Below are 21,501 nucleotides of genomic sequence, written 5' to 3'. Positions count from 1 at the left end.
ATCATCATATAACAACTATTGAATTTATGCATTTTTTTTCCCAAAGGAAGAGGCATATATGTATATCCGACTGTAGCAGTCCTGAATGTTTGAACATTAGCATTCAAGCCATAGGAACAAAATGATGGAATTAATCGTATCACAGAAAGCGACATACCCTCGAAATAATTGAAATAAGACCTAGATACAAATAAACCAAGGAAGCTTATCGTCTAATAATATAACTAATTCAGAGATATGTTTTCTGCAGATTCAATAATTTAGAAAACAAATGATTAGATATATATATATATATATATATATAAAGGATTTATTTGTCTTCTATTAAGAAAAGTAGGACTTAGAAGTAATTTTCCCATACAAAATTGACAATAATTGGGAGTCAGTGTTGATCAGAAAAACATATTTTCCTTTCATATCAACACTACAACTTTTACAAAGCAAAAAAAGGAGGGGGAGGGTTGTCTGCTAAATAATTGATCAAATACAGTACTCATATATATACATCCAGATGAGACAAGTCATAGTGGAAGACTCCTTTGCTTGACTAATCAATGTGACAGTCATGGCAGAAATTGTTCATCCAGTAATTAGAATTTTGGTCTACGTCTGCTTGACTCATGAATGTGACCCTCATAACAGAAATTGTTCATCACAAATAGCAGAATCAACAACTACACCGAGGCTCTTTGCGTTTCATCCAAAGAAAATAATTGTCAAAAATCAAAAACCAGGAGAGGAAGAACATGTTGTCCTGCAGCTGGACACAACCCTACTATTACGAAGAACTAGCCAAAGCACCGATGGTATGGGTCGGGGTCTATGTTGCAGTAGCATCTTTAGTCTGCTCCATAGCTATGGCTGCGGACGCCTTCCATGGGTTCCGCCACAAAAAACTGTGGTTTCCATGCAAATTTTTCTCTCTCAATGCTGCTTCTCTGACAATATTAGCTGTAGCAATGAAACTGGCTGTGGATCTAAGCACAAACATGCCACGCAAAAAGGATCAGCTGGCAAAACTCAGCAGCACCGCCTTGATGTCTACAGCAATAGGTAATTTTATGCCATCTTTAGGAACCATGGATGACACAGAAATCCTAATGAACATGACAGCCTTGGCTATTCTGGTAACCACCATCCTTGCAAATGTCTGCATCCAATTAGGCACTGGCCTAATAAATAGAAATCTTATTGTAGAACATATTGCAGTTATGTTTTTCATGTTTGTTTCGCTTGTCATATTGAGTTTCTCAGCCTTGACAGTTTCAACCACTAAAAAACATTTACAGCTGAAGTATAGTGATTTACATAAAATCACTTCAACTGAAGAATCGGTGGGAATTGGAATGGCCACCACCCAAAAACTAAAAGATTATGTGAAAAAGTATTGGATGATGGCTGAAACAGGTAGCCCTCAATTTGTGATGGCGCGTTCTGTGAACTGCTCTGCTTTAGGGGCAATATGTTCTCTGACTACTGTCATTTTATTAGAAGCGGAGCTGAGGACGTACTTTACAGACAGATGTTTTTACAGCGTTCCCTACGAACAATTTTATGATCAGTATGTTATGACTCGATTCCGATTATAAGTGGTCAGTTTTGTTCATTCTTGTGATTCAGACTATCGGGGTGGTAGTAGGTACAACTGGGCCAGTTTTTAGATGGTTCATTGCCACAATATTCAAGTGCTCAGTAAAAAAAGGCAAGAGCAGCAAAACTGAGTGGAAGACGGAGTATTACTGGATCAGAATGCTGGTAGGGTGGCGAGAGAGACCCTTGGCTTTACGCTTCCGGAGCCAAAATTGCAGAAAACTTGTTCACAGCACAAAGAATCGAATTCTGAGCTTCTGTATTGGAGTTCAGATTGTGATCGTCACGGCTGGCAAATTAGTTTTGCTCATCTCCAGTTTCCTACTAAGCCCGTTGTTGTCATGTTTCCACTGCTGCAAGGTCTTAAAGCAGAAGCTCCTGTCTAAATCTAATGCCTCAAGCAATCACACAGGATCAGAATTGGAACCTGGTACCCAACTGGATCTTAGCCGTTTTGTTCTGTATCTTGACGGTGAGGCGGAACTGCCCCCACAGATCATGAACAACATCAGTAATGCTACAGATCATTTGATTCAGATAGGTAAAAAGCAGCAGCCTAAATATCTTAAAGAGCTTTTAGGGAAATCTACTGGTTTCGAAGGAGTGGCAAAGTTTGATGTTGACCAAATTCCATCTCTGAATTTTAAAGAACCACCCAACTCTTGGACTCTGCCTTTGGTTACACTAACAAGCATCGCCATTGCACTTCCTAACATTGAAAATCAGAAGATGAAGCAGTTGCACAGAAGCATAAGTGAAGGCCTCTTGTATGTCAGCCTTGTAGAAAAAATCCTTGATTCCAAAGCTGACTTGGTAAACATTAGAAAGAAAGCAGAGAGAGTGTGGGAAGGAGTTGATCTCTTCCGCAAGTGGCTTGATAAAGATCTCCGAAATATCGCTGTTGAAGGAAAAACCTCAAAGAAGACTCTGGAGAGACTTGTTAACATAGCTAAAACTATTGTCATGGAATATAAGGCAGGGATGAATGGGCAGGAGAACCCATTGAACTGGCCCATGGAGGTTATTGCTGCTAATTCAATGTACAGAATCAGCCAAACTTTGCTGCTAGACCATGAAGGCAGCGAATACCAGATGGATCATGAAACACTGTTTGAGCAATTATCTGTTATGGTCGTGGATATATTGGGTGCTTGTCTTACCAACTTACCGCATGTTATAACTACGGAATGCTTTCGCAGTGCCATAGAAGAGAGGGAGAAAAGTGTCAAACATGCAGCTCGTCTTCTTGGTGAAACTGAAGAGATTCTCGATATCCTTCAACAGCGTGAACTCCCTAGTCTGAATCCTGATCAAGCGGCTAATATCAATGAGTGGCATGCTTCGATGAAGAAAGAAGATCCCTTGGCCTTTACTTCTTCATTCAACAATGGTGCATCTTCTTTTGGTTCTAGTAAGTCTATTGAGTAGGAGATCGGCATGATAAAATACAGACACATAATGCTATCACTGTCGGGTGTGTACTCATCTGTGAGTTTTCTATATTTAAATATTGTATGAACTCTCTGCATTTGAATGTGATCTTGAGCAGGTAGATTTATTCTATTCATATACAACACATTCATTGTTTGTTTAGATAGCATTTGAATTTGCTGGATTCACAGGTAGCCCTTTTTCTTATGGTGCTAATGTAGATTTATGCTATTCATAAACAGCACATTCATTGTTTTTTTAGATATCATAGGTAGCACTTTTCATGAATGCCAATCAAAATTTAGAAATCCTGAGCATGTAACCCTGAAAATCTTTAAAGCCAAATTTACCTCCATTTTAGTTCTACACTTGAGTTGTGGGGGAAGGAAAAATATGGGAATATGTATGATTATCGATCAGACAGAAGAAATCCCTTAATTGTTCCAAGCACTACAAATGAATTACAATATGTAGCATGACACTCTTGCCAAACACAGTGAGTATTGTGAAAACTTGCAATAGAACCCCACCCTATTGGCTTACAAAGTTAAAAAGTGTGAGAGTGTCAATTGATCAGGAAAAGAATGAATTCCAAAAGGGGAAAATCCAACGAGGAATGAATTGATAGCGATCAAACAAGACAATTTACTAGGGGTGGGCAAATAATCCGCGAATCCGATCCGATTCAATCCATGCTGATCGGATTGCTACACCCACGGCTCGGTGTTAAAAATATAAAATTGACAATCAAGGGGCAATTTACTCCAAATGTTAAAAATATAGAGATTTATATGCACTTAAAATTCAATAGGGGTGTTTCTTGCACATTTTTTGTATAACAAGGGGATTTTTTGCCCTTTACCTTTAAAAAATAAATATTTTTTGAAATATTTTTGAATTTTCAACATCTAATGATAAGTAATGTTCCTGTCACTTAAAAATTTAAGTGGCGCTTACCGTTTTCAAATTGCGAATAAGTCCTTAATCTGTTCATAATTAACTAATTAAGCATTGAATTGAGTTATCAAACAGCACCTTAGACTAGAATGATAATATTTGTTAGGAGTAAGTTATGATATTTTACTCAACACGAATCTAACAATTTATAAGTCATGACCCAGAAGTGAGTGTTTGGTACTCTTAATAAGGGGCACTTCTGGAGGTTTAACTAGAGGAATCCGAGTCTAATCCAAAAATTTGACAGTTTTTGGCAAAGATGACATGCCCTTAAACTAAACAGATGATTGAATACAATAACTAAATTGACCCAAAAACAGGACATGCATGCAAACAGAGCAGATTTATAGAAACAAAGGCAAATTAACCAAAATCAAAAACATATTACAAAAAACCAACTGCATGAGAACTTCCCATTGATCTGGTTTTAGATAATGTTGGCCAATTTCCATATATTTTGTAATTTGATACATAAAAATAAAAGTTATCATTTAGTAAAATGACATTTAGAGACTGTATTTACGACAAAAAATTAATTGAACCTAAAAAGTGCAAATAACAAGAATGTAACATTTAGGTACAATTATAAATTGAATGAGTATCATATACATGATTTTAGGAGAACTTGAACTTCAGAGGTACAATTAACGAGGTTCACAATTTATAAAATAATGGAAATAATAATAACAAACTAAAATGAAAGAACACAAAAATAGACATATATATATATATATATATATATATATATATTTTCGGAAGTACAAAAATAGAAATATTTGATAAAGGTAAGAAATTGACCTTTAAGATTGAGACGTGCACTGTCCTAAAATTCAAACTTCCTTCCCATGTGTAGGTAATGGGGGGAGTACCGACTCCAAAATACAAACCAAGTGCTCACAGGCTCCTCTCTTTGAGATGGAAGTTCCGACTCCGAAGTCCAAAATACAACCAGTGGTTGTAGGCCATGTCCTCTCTTCAGCACATTCAGACTTCTCATTGGTCATAACTCATAAACACATGAAATAACAGCAGATAAATGGATACGTACACACATATATATAGAATACAAAGTTGCTAGGGAAGTATATAAACTTTAGTCCTCTGAAAGATGGTGGAGGCTTTATATATGAAGTATTCATGTGTAACTAAAAAGGCTAACTCACTACACCAGACTCTCATGGATGCAGAGTTTGGATTGATAGATGTACGCAGCCTAATATCCGCATGCGATTTTATGGTTGAACAAATATCCGCCTTAAATACAATTTAAATAGTGAAAAAAATAGTCACAATAAATCACCATAAATATAATATAATTGAATTAGATTTTTATTAAAAAATTCCCAACAGATAGCACCCTTACTTTTAACTTTGATGTGAGCTATATGCATTACCATGACACCATTATCACCCTTTTTCTTTTCTTTTTTCTTTTTTAAGTTGGCAAGCATCAGAAAAGTATTTTTTCTCCCTATCAACACAAACTTTTAAAAAGACAAGGGGTCCTCTTTGATTTTTCATTAGTCTTCCTCTCATTGACTCATGAGTGTGAAATGCTCACATTCCCAATAGCTTTGTGGAAAAATAGCAGAAATCGTTCATACCTTTAATATTCCTTCTCAGAACCTTAACAATCAAAAAACTCTAATTGACTTGACAAATGCAAAACCAATCGCATTCCGGGTGGCTTCAAGGAAAAATGGTAGAAACCGTTAATCCACGACACTTAGTTCTATTTATAAATAGCAGTATCAGCACAATCAACACTACAACCCGATCTCTAGCCTTCTCAGAAAGAAGAACATCAACACGCCTTTCGTGCCCTATGAAATTAAGCAGGAATTACAAGAAATGAGAAACAAAGCACCCATGCCATGGGTCGGGATCTATGTTGCAGTAGCATCTCTATTCTGTTCCGTAGCAATGGCTGTGGATGCCTTCCTTGGGTTCCGCCACAATAAACTGTGGTTTCCATACAAATTTTTCACTCTCAATGCCGCTTCTCTGACAATATTAGCTATAGCAATGAAGCTGCCCATGGATCTAAGTACCAACATGCCAGGCAAAACGGATCAGTTGGCAAAACTTAGCAGCACCACTTTGATGTGTACAGCAATAGGTAATTTTATGCCTTCTTTAGGAACCATGGATGACAAAGAAATTCTAATGAACGTGACAGCCTTGGGTATTCTCGTAATCACCATTCTTGCAAATGTCTGCATCCAAATAGGCACCGGCCTATTAAGTAATTTTTTTATGATAGAACATATTGCAGTTATGTTTTCCATGCTTGTTTTGCTTGTAATTTTGAGTTTCTCAGCTTTGACAGTACCAACCACCAAGAAATATTTGCAACAGAAATATGGTGATTTACATAAAATCACTTCAACTGAAGAATTAGAGGAAATTGGAATGGTAACTGTCCAAAAATTGAAAGATTATGTGAAAAAATATTGGATGATGGCAGAAACAGGTTGTCCTCAATTTGTGATGGCGCGTTCTGTGACATGCTCCGCTTCAGCAGTAATATGTTCTCTGACTACTGTCATTTTAGCAGAAGCAGAGCTCAGGACATACTTGTTCACATATAATCCTTACAATCTCAATTCGGATTATAAGTGGTCAATCTTGTGATTCAAACTATCGGGGTGGGAGTAGGTACAATTGCCCTGTATTTAGATGGTTCATTGCCACAAAATCCAAGTGCTCAGCAAAAAGAGGCAAGAGCTACAAAACTGAGTGGAGAACAGAGAATTACTGGATTGAAAGGATGGTAGGTTGGAGAGAGAGCCCCTTGGCTTTACACATCCGGGGCAAAAAATCCAGAAAACTTGTTCATAACACAAAGAACCTAATTCTGAACTTCTGTATTAGAGTTCAGATTGTGATTGTAACAACTAGCAAATCAGTTCTGCTCATTCATGTTTCCGCTACTGCAAGGTCTTAAAGCAGAACATCCTGTCTGAATCTATTGCTTCAAGCAATCACCCCGGATCAGAATCGGAGCCTGGTACACAACTGGGTCATAGCTGTTTTGTTCTGTACCTTGACGGTGAGGAGGAAATGCCCCTACATATCATGAAGAACATCAGCAATGCTACAGATCATTTGATTCAGATAGGTAAAAAGCAGCCGCCTAAATATCTTAAAGAGCTTTTAGGAAAATCTACTGGTTTCAAGGGGGTGGCGAAGTTTGACAGCAACCAAATTCCATCTCTGGATTCTGAAGAACCTCCTAACTGTTGGTCTCTGCCTTTGGTTACACTAACATGCATCACCATGGCACTTCCCAACATTGAAAGCCAGAAGATGGAGCGGTTACAAAGAAGCATGAATGAAAGCCTCTCGTATGTCAGCCTTGTAGAAAAAATCCTTGATTCTAAAGCTGACTTGATAAACATCAGAAATGCAGCAAAGAGTGTGTGGTTAGGAGTTGATCTTTTCAGCAAGTGCCTAGATGAAGATCTCCAAAAAATCTCTCTTGAAGGAAAAACCTCAAAGGCGACTCTAGAGAGACTTGTTGACATAGCTAAAAATATTGTCATGGAATTCAAGGCAAACATGAATGGGAAGGAAAACCATTTGAACTGGCCCATCAAGGTTATTACTGCTAATTCAATGTACAGAATCAGCCAATCTTTGCTACTAGACCATGAAGGAAGCAAAGAACAGATGGATCATGAAATACTGTTCGAGCAATTATCTGTTATGATCGCGGATATCTTGGGTGCTTGCCTTACCAACTTACCGCGTGTTATAACTACGAAATGCTTTTGCAGTGCCTTAGAAGAAAGGGTGATAAGTGTCCAACATGCAGCTCATCTTCTTGGTGAAACTGAAGAGATTCTGGAAATACTTCAACAGCGTGAACTACCTAGTCTGAATCCTAATGAAGCAGTTTATATTGATGAGTGGAGGATTTCACTTTTTCATCCAGCACCAGCACATCTTCTTCTTGTCCTGGCGAGTATAATTTAGCTGTTGAGTAGCATAAGGAGGAGGCCAGCTTGAGAAAATACACGTAGCTAGATTATAGTATAATTGAACCATATGTACTTGTGTACAAGTTTTCTTAGTTTGGATATTGTGTGAATTCTCAGCATTTTAATATGAAAAAGCTATATTGGATACAGGTATTTCTCCTGTTATAGACATGTAATATTCATATGTATCATATGAATTTGTTGGATTCATTCATAGCCAATGTTCGTGCATGTCATAACTCAAATTTTAGTCTCCTGAGCCTGTGCTTTTTCCCAATAATCTTATTCTTAATCAACTGACCAATTTAATTTCCATTATCTCTCGACGCTTGAGTAATTTTTTTTTTCCTTATACATACACTTGTACACCCACTTTGTCTAAATGAGGACTTACCTTGACCATTTATACAACCCAAGCATACGCTTGATTATCAGTAGGTATGAGTGCTTAATTGTTCCAAACTCAATAAATAACTTGCAGCAGTCCACATTTGATTAGAAAGCTGTGGATGTGAATATTAGTCTATTAATACTGAACGATATGATTTATTAGCGACTTAATTGGCCTCCCTAATTCTCAGTTAATAAACAAAATCACTGATTCAGAACAAATGACTATATAATCAAGCAGTGAATCTTGCGCACATTTGCTACAGAACTAGCACACTGCTACTAGTGTACAAAATTAAAAGTGTAAGTTTGGTCAAATCATAAAATACTCAACACACGGGCAGGGGAGTTCAACCAGGAACTCTAGTTGATGGTAATATGAATGCATGACAATATTCAAGTTGAGAGGAGATATTCAGTATGTTGAATAGAAATGTATCAAATTATCATTAATGTGCAAATTATCCAACAAAAATATCGGGTTTATAGCAGATTAGTTAAAGTTGGAGATTCGAGCATGAGGTCATTGGACAAGGTTCATGCTCTGTATAGTTCTGAATTTTATCTGGGGAACTTAAAAGCTGGTTGATAAAAGAAAGCAATGAAAGCTGAAAGGAATCCTCCTGGAACAAACGGAGTTGTTAGTTAAAAGGTCGGTGATGGCTAGTGGTTTGTGGCTCAATTCTTTTCAGAATATAAAGAATATTTTCCCAGCTAAAATTTCGGGTTATTTTGCCCCCTAAACGAGAAGTTCAAATTTTTTAAAAATCTATATGATATGAATTTTAGTGCAGCACTTATGCTCAACTATGTGATTGTATGGCTCACTCTTCTTATGAGCTTCCATGCTCAGGAGGGTTTGGAAAAATGAATTTTCTAATTCTTTTTAAAAGGAGATTAGTATTGGTCACATGCAATACATAACCTAGCTTTCAGGACCATCTAATGCATAAACTGGTCAATAATTGTTGGATAAATTGGTCAAGAAGCATTGGATTAAGAGCCACTAACCATCTGTTAACTTCCAGTGAACCTTTTGAATGATCAGACAATAATATATGCCAAACATGATTTATTTAATATATTTTATTCTAATTCATGGTTTGTTGCAATCACTTCATTTATCAACAATGTTGGTTGATGAATTTATACATTAATTTTTCATAATTAATGTATAATACCTAAAACATTTAGTATGTGTTTTATAAGATTCAACAAATAAAATACAATTATTAGTTCATTAAGTTTCGAAGTTATATCAAGAAAAGATGCATTTGGAGAATCAAAGCCCCTCAAATGTGTACCTGGACATGGAAATCTCTGCTGCACCTCAGACCTGTACTGTAGTCAATTGCCTTGTAAAATCAAAAATTGGGGACGGATCGATCACATCTTTCTGGTCCCATAATTGGGGACGACGGATCATCCTTGACTCGAATCGTAATCCCATTTGTTCTTTCTCTGTAATTTCAGCTCTCCTATCTAGAATTTCTTGCAAGCCAAACGCATCTATTGCACTGTTGCTACACTTATCTGTGTTTTTTTGACTTCAGCAACGGATATTTTGGTATCGAAATGGGCTAGACTGTGATGTTTTGTTTGGGCTTCCACTCCTTTGTTTGACTTTTATGGATTGGGCTGGCCTGCTGGCCTTGTTATTAACTTGCCCTAATGGGCCTCCGGTCTCTGACCCTCGTAAATTTCATACATCAATATTCTTTGCTTCAGCTATCCTGCCTCTTTCATGATCCAGTAGGTATTTACGGTGCAATTATACACCTAACGAAAATAAGTTTTTGTTAAATGATATTTTTTTGCCTTTTAAAATAGAAGGCAGAGAGTTTAAGTCCCATATGAATAAATGAATATTTGAGTGTATTTTTTGTTAAGGTATAAAATATATATATATATATATATACACACACACGTCAATATATAGATGTATTCAAATTCGATCACAAGCGGCCACAAGCTCTACTTAACATGGAGGGAAAAAAAGAAAAAGAATAAAGATTTGTGAATTTTTTGTCACGGTAAACAGGGGTGCAGTTCAATGAACTAGTAGTCAAATGATTTGATGAAAGGTGCATAAAGCCTCATTCGGCAATAAGTAATGATGATCTGTAAACCATTCTTTTCTTTTTTTTTTTTTTATCATATCACCACTTAAACTTTTAAAAAGAAAAAATCTACACAAAAGTTAAAAAAAAAAAAAAAAAAAAAAAAAAATTTACTACCAAAGGCCACCTTTTTCTTTTAGTCATCTCATAAGCTGGGGATGTGGCACAAGCGAGACCAGTCACAGCTTCTAGGGAAAAAATTAATAGTGAAGACATGCCTTAATTTACTTGGATATGTATAGTAGTTCTCAGATGCTTTGAGTCAAAAAAAAAAAAATGAAGATGAAGAAAAATCCACCTTTTTCTCTCTTGAATTTATAGAGGTAAATATATATATATATATATATGAATGTAGCATTATTATGTTGTAGAAACTAGAAAGGACTACCATTGTGTTGGAATTACATGTTGTTTCACTACATTTGAATATTCTCTAGTGAGAATAAAAAAGTGTGACACTTAACTTCGGACCGGCCACATGTAAGTTGTTAATTTCATGTCTAAACAGTAGGTTTTTCTTCCAACTGATGTCCATAAAAGCACTAGGGAAACCCTATCCTTGATTTTTATCTTGGTCTTCCTCTGCTAGAATCATGAATGTGAGAGTCATAGCAGAAAGTGTTCATTATAAATAGAAGCATAATTAGCAGAATCAACAACTACATAACTGTCAAAAATCTTTAGGCCAAAAAAGAAGAAAACATGTCTTCCTGCTACATGATTCAAGAAGACGACTACGAACCATATGACGACGAAGATAAAGTCAAAGCACCATTGGTATGGGTGGGGAACTATGTTGCAGTAGCATCGCTAGTCTGCTGCATAGCAATGGCGGTGGATACCTTCAATGGGTTACGCCACAAAAACTGTGGTTTAATTCCATGCAAATTTCTCTCTCTCAATGCTACTTCTCTGACAATATTAGCTGTAGCGAGGAAGCTGCCTGTGGATCTAAGCAGCGACATGCTAGGCAAAATGGATCAGCTAGCAAAACTTAGCAGCACCACCTTCGTGTCTACAGCAATAGGTAATTTTATGCATCATTAGGAACCATGGACGACAAGACACAGAAATATTAACGAACTTAACAGCCTTGAGTATTCTCGTAATCACCATTCCTGCAAATGTCTGCATCCAATTAGGAAGTGGTATAATAATTAGATTTTTTATGGTACCTACCTATCTCGATTAGGATTATAAGTTGTCAGTCCTGTCGTTCTTTTGATTCAGGCTGTCGGGGTGGGAGTAGGTACCATTGCGCCCTTATTTGGATGGTTCATTGTCAGAAAATCCCTGTGCTCAGTAAAAAGAGGCAAGAGCTACAAAACCGAGTGGACAACAGAGAATTACTGGATAGGAATTTAGGCTAGAAGGATGGAGAGAGAGCTTCTTGGCTTTACCCATCCGTAGCCAAAAATGCAGTAAACTTGTTCACAACACGAAGAACCTCATTCTGAGCTTCTGTGTTGGAGTTCAAATTGTGATTGTCAGAGCTAGCAAATCAGTTCTACTCATCTCCATTTTCTTACTAAGCCCGATCGATGTTGTCATGTTTCCACTACTGCAAGGTCTTAAAGCACAAGCTCCTGTCCAAATCTAATGTCTCAAGCAGCTCATCTTCTTGGTGAAACTGAAGAGATTCTAGAAATCCTTCAACAGCGTGAACTTCTTAGTCTGAATCCTGATCGATCAAGCAGCTAATATCAATGAGTGTCGTGCTTTAATGAAGAAGAAAGATCCTTTTGCCTTTACTTCTTCATTCAACAATGGTTCATCTTCTTCTGGTTCTAGTGAGTTGCATTTAGTTATTGAGTAGGAGGCCTACTTGAGAAAATACAGGCACAAAATGCTACCACTGTATGATATGTACTCATGTATGAGTTTTTTTTATTTAGATATTGTATGAACTCTTAGCGTTTGAATGTGTAAAACCTATTATTAACTTGTATGTCTTAATTTAATGTAGATTTATTCTATTCTTATACACCGAGTCATTGTTTAAATATCATACGAGTTTGCTGGATTCATAGGTTGCCCCTTCCATGCATAATGCCACTCAAATTTTAGTCATCCTAAGCAGGTAGCGATGAAAATCTTACCCGAAAGCCAATTTTACCTCCATTTTAATTCTACCGGAAGCAAAAGTACGGTTTTATGGTGATTATCAGACACAACGAATCTCTTAATTGTTCCAAGCACTACAAATGACTTACCATATGTACCGTAACACTTTTGTCTTGATAAATTTCTAATAGCAAATTAAGCAGTTCACATTCGGTTAAAATGCATGTCATTATGAATACTCATTGGGTTTGTCAATCAATTGATCTGGACAAGAATGAATTCCAAAAGGGGAAAAATTCGAAAGAGGAATGAGTTGATAGCGATGTTGAACCCTTGAGAACTAGATTAATGGAGAAGGTCAATGTTCTGAATATTTCATTTGAATTTGTTGGAATCATGCATGTTCAATTTCTGAGCTGCTTGCTCCTAATAATATTATGCTTAACAGCCGATTTAACTTCCATTGTGTCTTGAGACTCTTGACACTTGTGTAACCTTTGTTTTTTTCATACACTCAGTACACCCACTTTGTTTAAAGAGGACTTACCTCGAACCAATTTTTTAAGAGTTAAGAGGAGATAATCCAAGCATATGCTTGATCGTCTACCTGAGTAATTAAGGACTAGTATGATGTACGGATTATCCGTGGATATGAGTCCCTTAATTGTTCCATGCTCAATGAATAACTTGCAGCAGTTCACATTTGATTAGAAAGCTGTCGATATGAACATTAGTCCACTAATATAGAAGGATATATATGATTTAACAATTTTGGCTCCCTAATTCACAGTTAAGAGACAAAATGGCCGATTCAGCATAAATGACCAGCTCACTGCTACTGGTCTACAAAATTAAAAGTGCAAGTTCGGTTGAATCATAGAATACTCAACGGACAAGACAATCCGTGTTTTTTTAGTTTAAATTTGTATATTAACAGATTGGAATTTTTTTTTCGAAAATTTTAAGGGTAATGATGAAAATATAACATTATTTATTTTAATTAATTTTTTAAAGAGGACAACTAATTTGAAACATTTTAATAAAACATCCTAATAGGATGAGATGGACTACTAATATGGGACACATGCATAAATTAAAATTAGGAGAAATTAATGGAAAATGATGGGAGAAAACAATGGAGAAAAAGCAAAACAGTTTAACAATATAGCTTATAAGAGACAGATGTCTCGATAGCCTAATGAGTTGGTGCTTTCAGTGAATTTTAGAGTGTCGGTCTTCGACTCTGCATCTATTAATCTAACTTCTAACCCTTATTACCTTATAGATATATATATAATATAACTCATAAGAGAAAAATTAGGACAGAATAAAGAAGCCCACAAGGACATGTTTCCAGGTAATTTAAAAATATTTTGAATTTAAAACTCGCATGCCATTTGCTGATTCATCTTGATTTAGACAATCATCTTCTATAATCTATATATGCAATTTTCATATAATTGCATCAATTCAAAGCACCTCTTTTATTTTTCCAACCAAACTCTAATTGGACCAATTCTTCACAATTAAAAAACTAAAGGTTTTTTCTCTCCAAATTGCAATGAGAGTATATTTTATATTCAAGTAGATATTCTACAATTACAGTATCTGATAGATTAGAAGATGGAAAATAATTTTTGCACCGAATAGTTACAGTGAATTGATAAACTTATTATTTTTAATTAGTTATTTATGCAACAAATAAGGGAGTGGGTCCTCCACTTAATTATATTTAATTAATGTAATTAATAACAATAAAAAAACTATTCAGTTATGCAATTCAGTGCAAGTATTCTATGTGAGCATCACTACACTTAAAAGAAATTAGTGGAAAAAGATCACGAAAAATAATGGAGAGAGGTCAATGGTTCGCTTGATTAGACAAAAATTAATGATGGAAAGTAAAAGTGAAATAAAGAATTAAGGTTCAGCATGCATTTGATTAAGTGAAATTTTTTCATGAAAGTTGTAAGAAAATATTATTTTGTCAATTTGACTGACATGAAAGGAAAAAGAAAATGATTCTGATTACCAAAATTACTCTTATGATTTCAAATGTTAAAATAATAAATGAATTTGTGTTAGATAAATCCTCTTTATACCCAATTGTTTAAATCTATTTTTAGAGCTTAGGGGAAAAAAATCTATTTTTAGCAACAAAAATAGTAAAATGATGGATTATTAAAAATAATATTACAATTATTTATATCTATTTAAAAAAAAAAATTATATTTAAAGAAGGGATAATGATTTGGATTCTAAAAGTTGGGTCCGATTGACTTATGTGAGTAGGGGATGATGTCATCATGATGTCATTAATATTGTTGATGTCATGATGACATCATCCCCTACTTACATAAAATTAATTGAATTTGTCTGAGTGTCCGACTCTTCACCATTATTATTTTTTGCTAGTTTCTATAATTATTCAATATTTGTAAAATCACATGTAAAATACTCAAATTAAGATAAGAAGAGATTAATTTTCTTTTCAATAATGTGTCTTCTAAATTATTGTCTTATATAAAAGTTTATAAATAGTTAAACACATAAAATCATCAACTAATGAGGGACATAATAGAAAAAATTGATTCGCTAAACAATTGAAAAATTAGGAGAAAAAAGAGAGGAGGATAAGGACTATGTTTTCAAATCAATTTGTTTATTATCTTGATTTGGACAATCTTCCTCTATAATACATCTATGCAATTTTCATATAATTGCACCAATTAAAAATCACCACTTTCTATTGCTCCAACTAAACTTTAATTGGACCAATTCTACCGGAATATATATATTCACAATCAAAAACTTTAGTTATCTTCAGAAATGTCAGGTTTATAACGCCAGGCAGCTTCCAGGAAGATTGATTGAAGTTGTTGAACCACACTTAACATCATTTATTCTCCCTCCTCACTCTCTCTCTATATATATTATATTATCATTCACACGACAACAACTACAACCCAAGCTGTTCCATTTTTGAAAAAAAAAAAGTCCGTATGCGATGATTACTATTACTCGCTCCCCTCTCTCTCTCTATATATATATATATATATATATATATATATATATATTATCATTCACACGACAACAACTACAACCCAAGCTACTTACCCCCAAAAAGAAAAAAAAAAAAAACTACAACCCAAGCTGTTCCATTTCCGGAAAAAAAAATGCCCGTATGCGATGATTACTATTACTCTCTCATCTTTCTATATATATTCATATATTATCATCCACATGACAACAACTACAACCAAGCTGTTCCATTTTCGGAAAAAAAAAAATGTCCGTATGCGATGATTACTATTACTCGACGAGGCAAGGGCCGTACATCCTGCTAGGGGAACGGAACCCCCTGACTTGCAGTGACTTATATGTTATCAGTCAGGGCTGCTGCTTGGACCACGTAAGAAACAGTCGATCTGAATCACCATTGCCATGGATCGGCATCTATGTTGCAGTGGCATCTCTAGTCTGCTCCCTTGCAATGGCTGCTGATGTCCTCCAAGGGTTTCGCCACAGAAAACTCTGGTTTCCATGTAGATTTTTTACTCTTAATGCCGCTTCCCTCACATTATTAGCTGTAGCAATGAAGCTGCCGGTGGATCTGAGTAGCCGAATGCCAACCTCTATAGATCAGGTGGCGAAACTTACCAGCACCGCCTTCATGTCTACAGCTATAGGTAATTTTATGCCATCTTTAGGAGCTATGGATGACAAAGAACTTTTCATGAACATAACAGCCTTGGCTATTCTGGTCATTACCATTATTGTTAATATATGCATACAGTTCAGTACTCGAGTAATAAATTATTTTCTCATGAGGGAACACATCGCGGTTCTGTGCTTCATGTTTGTTTTGCTTGTAGTGTCGAGCTTCGCAGCTTTGACGGTTTCCACTACTAAGAAGTGCTTTCAATTGAAGTATGATGATATACACAAAATAATTTCGCGTGAAGAATCAGAAGAAACCAAAAAGTTCATAATTGAAAAATTGAAAGTAAATCTAAAAAAGTACTGGATGATGGCAAAATTCGGTAGTCCTCAGTTCGTTATGGCTCGTTCAGTTCACTGTCATGCTTCTGGGGCAATTTGTTGCTTCGCTACATTGACTCTCGCAGAAGTACACCTCATCATGTTTTTTTACGGCGATAATATAAGAAGAAATTTTTACGGCGATCACTCTGACTATATTGATCCACACAACGTTGGATCAAGTTATAAGTGGTCAACCTTTGTTGTGTTTGTGATTCAGTCTTTTGGGGTGGGAGTAGGTACGATTGCCCCAGCATTTAGATGCTTCACCGCCATAAGATTAATGTGCTCAGAGAAAAGAGTCAAGAGCTACAAAGCCGAGTTTAAAATAGAAAATTATTGGATAGAAAGGCCAGTAGGGTGGAAACAAAGTCGCTTAGGTTTACGAGTTTGGGGCCAAAAATGCAGAAGACTTGTTCATAACACAAAGAATTTAATTCTAAACTTTTGTATAAGAGTTCAGATTGTGATTGTCACAATTAGCAAATTGAATCTGCTGATATCTGTTTTCTTAATAAGCATGTTCTTGACATTTGGGCACTCGTACAAGGTGTTAAAGCAGAAGCTCATATCCAATCATACTGCTTCAAGCAATCAAACAGGATCAGAATGTACAGAACTGGATCTCAGCCATTATGTTTTGTATCTTGAAGGCGAGGAGGAACTACCCATGCAGATTATGAAGGACAACATCGATGTTGTTAATCGTTTTATTCAGAAGGGTGAAAAGCAGAGGCCTAAATATTTGAAAGAGCTTTTAGAAAAATCTGCTGCTTTCATGGGAGTGGCAAGGTTTGACAGTGACAAAGTTCCTTCTCTAGATATGAAAGAACCTCCTAATTGTTGGTCTCTTCCTGTGGTTACTCTTACAAGTATTGCCATATCACTTCCAAACATTGAAGAACACAAGGTGTAGTGGTTGCTTCGAAGTGTGAGTGAAGGCCTCTTGTTTGCCAGCCTTGTAGAAAAATTCTTGAATGCCGAAAGTGATACGGTAAACATTAGAAATGCAGCAGACAAGGTGTGGTTAGGAGTTGATCTTTTTCAGAAGTGGCTAGATGAAGATCTCCAAAAAATCGCTCTTGAAGGAAACAACTCAATGGAGACTCTTGCGAAACTAGCTGACATAGCTAAAAACAGTGTCATTGAGTTCAAGGCAAACGCGAATGGAGATTTGAAGGAGAACCCTCTGAATTGGCCCATCAAGGTTATTGCTGCAAATTCAATGTATAGAATCAGCCAAACTATACTGCAGGACCACGAAGGCAGCAATGACCAAACTGATGAGACACTATTCGGGCAATTATCTGTTATGATAGCCGATATATTGGGTGCTTGCCTCACCAACTTACCGCATGCCATAGCTATGAAATGTTTTTGGAGTGCCATTGAAGAGAGGGAGAAGAGCGTCCAACGTGCTGCTCAACTACTTGGTGAAACTGAAGAGATTTTGAAAATCCTTCAACAGCATGAGCTTCCCAATCTGAACCCTGAGAAAGAGGCTTATATTGATGAGTGGCGTGCAATAATCAAGCAGGAAAATCCCCTGGCTTTCACTTCTTTAATCAACGATGTCACAGCTTCTTCTGGTTCTGGCGAATTGCAGATAGATATTGAATAACAGGCCTGCTTGAGAAGAACTAGCATATAATTATGTAGTTGTATGATGTCTTTTTAGACCATTTCCAATATTAAAAGTCATTTTCACATAATTTATATTTTGACAGGTATTATAGTGTCAAAATGCTACATTTTAGCAATTTTGTTCCAATGGTACATTTCATACAAAATGCTATTTTTTGACACAACCACCATTCTTTTTCAACTACCATTCCCACCATTCATATTTGCATCAATAATATTAATATTAGACACATTCCAAGTCAAGTCGTAGACCTTCAAAGGAAACTAAAATTAAACCTAATTAAAAAGAAGCAAAAATATAAAATATCTGGTTAAAAAGGACTCAAAAAAAAAAAAAAAAAAAAAAAAAGATAAAACAAAATAATATATATATTTTTAAAAAAAATTTTCGAGAATTTATATATATATATATATATATATATATATATATATATATATATTTGATTATATTATTATTAAAAAAATAAAATATTTGAATAATAATTATTTCAGCCTTCCCAATCGCCTCCATCTCTATTCTCGTTCTCGACTCTAAACAGAGTGTTTGTATTTTATTTAGCTTGTTTGCCTTATTAAAAATAAATAAAAATATTTGACCTTTTTTTTTTTATTATGCATGGCTCATCCTTCAATCAGATTATCTTGCCACGGTTTATGTAACTTATGTTCACAAATTACTATATTGCTATATTTTTTTGTTTTATTTTTACTGAGAACTAAGAAAGATCCAAAGAGAGTAGTACTATAGAAGAGCCAAGGTTTGGCATTAAGTCACTGATTTGTGTGTTTTTCTTTGTATAAACAATAACTCGGCAGGGCAATTATATACAATTTGAGAGTTCGAAATGCTTTGTAGAGAGCCTCAATAATAATGTAACTACTCACAATTATATTTTTGTGCAAATAATGAGGAAAAATAAATTGGTCTTAATCACTCTGTTCTTGCTTGTATTCTAGATTAATATCAACATGAAAACACACTAAGCATGATTGTTTTTTTCAATTTCATATTATTGAAAATGTTGTTTAATAATTTTTCCTTTACCAATATATATATATATATATATATATATATATATATATATATATGTTTAGACCTCTTAAGTACAAATACATATATTCAGAAGGTATATATATCCAATATTTAAGAGGCCTAGAAGGCCAAGAATATCACAAGATGCTTCTAGGTTATATATATACATATATATATATATAACTTTTTTGAAAGAAATTTTTTTTACCCATTTGATAGCTATTCTATGCGAGCAACATACATGGTGTAAAATTGGACCCGGTCCCATCTTTTTTGCAGCCCCAGCCCATATAGCAATTGCTATTTGTTTTGCTACAATTGGCATAAGAAATAACAAAGTTAAAAGTAGCAGTCCAAATAGTATTGCATTGGAGAGCCCATTTTTAAGCCCACCTGCTATATTTTAAATTGGCAGCCCAAATGAGAGCCCCATTGGAGATGCTCTTACGAGTTCCCTTTATTTAGATTTTGTATGAATTATCAGGTTCAATTTTGTAAAAGCATCTTAATTAACACAGCTTTGTTTAGTGATAATTTGGAATATGTGTGTGTGTGTGTGTGTGTGTGTGTGTGTGTGTGTAGCATTCATATGGACCATATGGTGAAGTCCAGTGTTTAGACATCATTTGAATTTGCTGCAGCATCATAGAGCAACTGTTTCGCATGACACACAAATATTAGTCATCTGAGCAAATGATTTTTCTTGAAAATTTTAACTTGAAGAGGCCATTCTACTTGTATTTTATTAGGGAAGGTCCTTGATGCCCCTTGTATTACTATTGAAGACCTAAAAGTAATTATAACATGAAAACTTTTATTTATGTAATGAAGCAACTTTGAATTGACAAGTTAACGAAAAATAAAATTGGTTTTTATTCATAGTAATGAAGAATTTATTTTACTACTGCCAATCGATGTCAAGGAAAATTGAACACCATAAGAAAATCTAAAAAGAAATTCAAAAATGTCGTTCATTCTAATAACTATGAAAAAAAATAAATAAAGAAAGAAATAAGAAATGAAACCTAATCACTAAAAATATCAAAAATCAGCCTAATTAGAATTCAATTCGAGCACTAAGACAGTCCTCGACTAAAGACTAATTTTAGGACCTAAAAAATCGAATTTAGCCCCCAAAAAATATATGTCACGAGCTTAACTGGTAAGTATTATTGTTGGTCAGACTTTGAACAGAAATGAGTCTCTTCGAATTAAATTAGATTTGTCAAAACTGTTTTAAAAAATTTACTTATTTGGCTACCAATAGTGCAAACAGACTCCACAATCATCAACAACACGTGAATTATGTCATTTTAGCAGGGAAAGAGTTTTTCTCTGAAGAACTATGTTTCGAGAAATATACAAAGGAGTTTCATTATAGCAGCAGGACTTCAAATATATATATTTTTTTAAAAAGGGATCACTAGTCGTCCATCATTATTCTAATTTACGAGAAAAACTGTTATAGAACAGTTAGATAATAGTGACAACTATTATCTTGATCTGTGTTACAACTGGCCCTTCATTTTGATGCTTTGTGGTCAACCATTCAACTCCAGTGAAAGTTCCAAAAAAATCTATTATGATTTTTGGCCAACCACTCTAACTTGGCTCTTCTAAGTTTGCTTCATATCTCCAAAAACAAAAGGTATTTTTCCAACTGATGTGGAGACAAACACTAGGCAAAATCTACTTTATTTTTATTTTGGTCTTCCTCTGCTTCACTTATGGATGTCACACTCACATCCTCTACAGCTGCTATATATATATATATATATATATATATATGGGGCAAAGTACAAAACTCCTCCTTATCTATTCTTTTACCAAGAACCCCCCTCGATTTGTACCTTTTTTTTCAATAAATCCCTCTTTTCTAATTTTTTACCAAATAACCTTCCTCAACTATTTGGAGAGGATAAAAGAGTTAATATTTGAAACAAAACGCTCTTTTATTTAAAAATTTAATTCTCCTGAATTTCAAAATTTCATATCTCACAAATCATACATTTAAAAATTGTAAATAATATATGCACAGAAAACTTATGAAATAAATATTCCAGAAATATAAAGTTTATATAACAAACCTTTCATAACCAAAGAGAAATAGGCAATCTAAAAATCTACTCCAATAATCTTATTTTATTTTTAAAAAATAAAATATTTGAGATTTTTGTAATAAAATTTTCAAAATTATTCATTTACATATGGAACTGAATATATAAAAATTTAGCCCCAACATAGATTG

The 21,501-nt window shown here is 34.8% G+C and overlaps 2 protein-coding genes and 1 long non-coding RNA gene across 3 annotated transcripts; 2 read left to right on the top strand and 1 right to left on the bottom strand.

Annotated features, from left to right (window-relative positions):
* Positions 1 to 803: 803 nt before the first annotated feature.
* On the top strand, positions 804 to 3,018 carry LOC132305408 (uncharacterized). The gene is made up of 2 exons (XM_059803051.1): positions 804 to 1,535; positions 1,621 to 3,018. The coding sequence occupies exons 1-2, from the start codon at positions 804 to 806 to the stop codon at positions 3,016 to 3,018; spliced, it is 2,130 nt and encodes a 709-aa protein (XP_059659034.1).
* Positions 3,019 to 4,496: 1,478 nt separating this feature from the next.
* Positions 4,497 to 9,872, bottom strand: LOC132304036 (uncharacterized). Its single transcript, XR_009481477.1, has 2 exons — positions 9,656 to 9,872; positions 4,497 to 5,665 (listed from the first exon to the last, which is right to left on the bottom strand). It is a non-coding gene; the product is annotated as an uncharacterized LOC132304036 (long non-coding RNA).
* Positions 9,873 to 15,824: 5,952 nt separating this feature from the next.
* On the top strand, positions 15,825 to 17,492 carry LOC132305407 (uncharacterized). Its single transcript, XM_059803050.1, has one exon. The coding sequence runs from the start codon at positions 15,825 to 15,827 to the stop codon at positions 17,490 to 17,492; it is 1,668 nt and encodes a 555-aa protein (XP_059659033.1).
* The last annotated feature ends 4,009 nt before the right edge of the window (positions 17,493 to 21,501 follow it).

Source organism: Cornus florida, unplaced genomic scaffold (genome assembly GCF_030987335.1).
Source record: "Cornus florida cultivar Cherokee Brave unplaced genomic scaffold, ASM3098733v1 CherokeeBrave_3.0.0_Hap2_Chr04, whole genome shotgun sequence".
Classification (NCBI taxonomy): Eukaryota; Viridiplantae; Streptophyta; class Magnoliopsida; order Cornales; family Cornaceae; genus Cornus; species Cornus florida.
Note: the sequence above shows the minus strand (reverse complement) of the source record. Positions and strands in the feature narration are given on the sequence as shown.

Coding starts and splice junctions, on each gene's coding strand:
- LOC132305408 (XM_059803051.1), top strand. CDS start 804: ATGGTATGGGTCGGGGTCTATGTTGCAGTAGCATCTTTAGTCTGCTCC. Junction 1,536..1,620: donor CAGACAGATGTTTTTACAGC/GTTCCCTACGAA, acceptor CTTGTGATTCAG/ACTATCGGGGTGGTAGTAGG.
- LOC132305407 (XM_059803050.1), top strand. CDS start 15,825: ATGTCCGTATGCGATGATTACTATTACTCGACGAGGCAAGGGCCGTAC.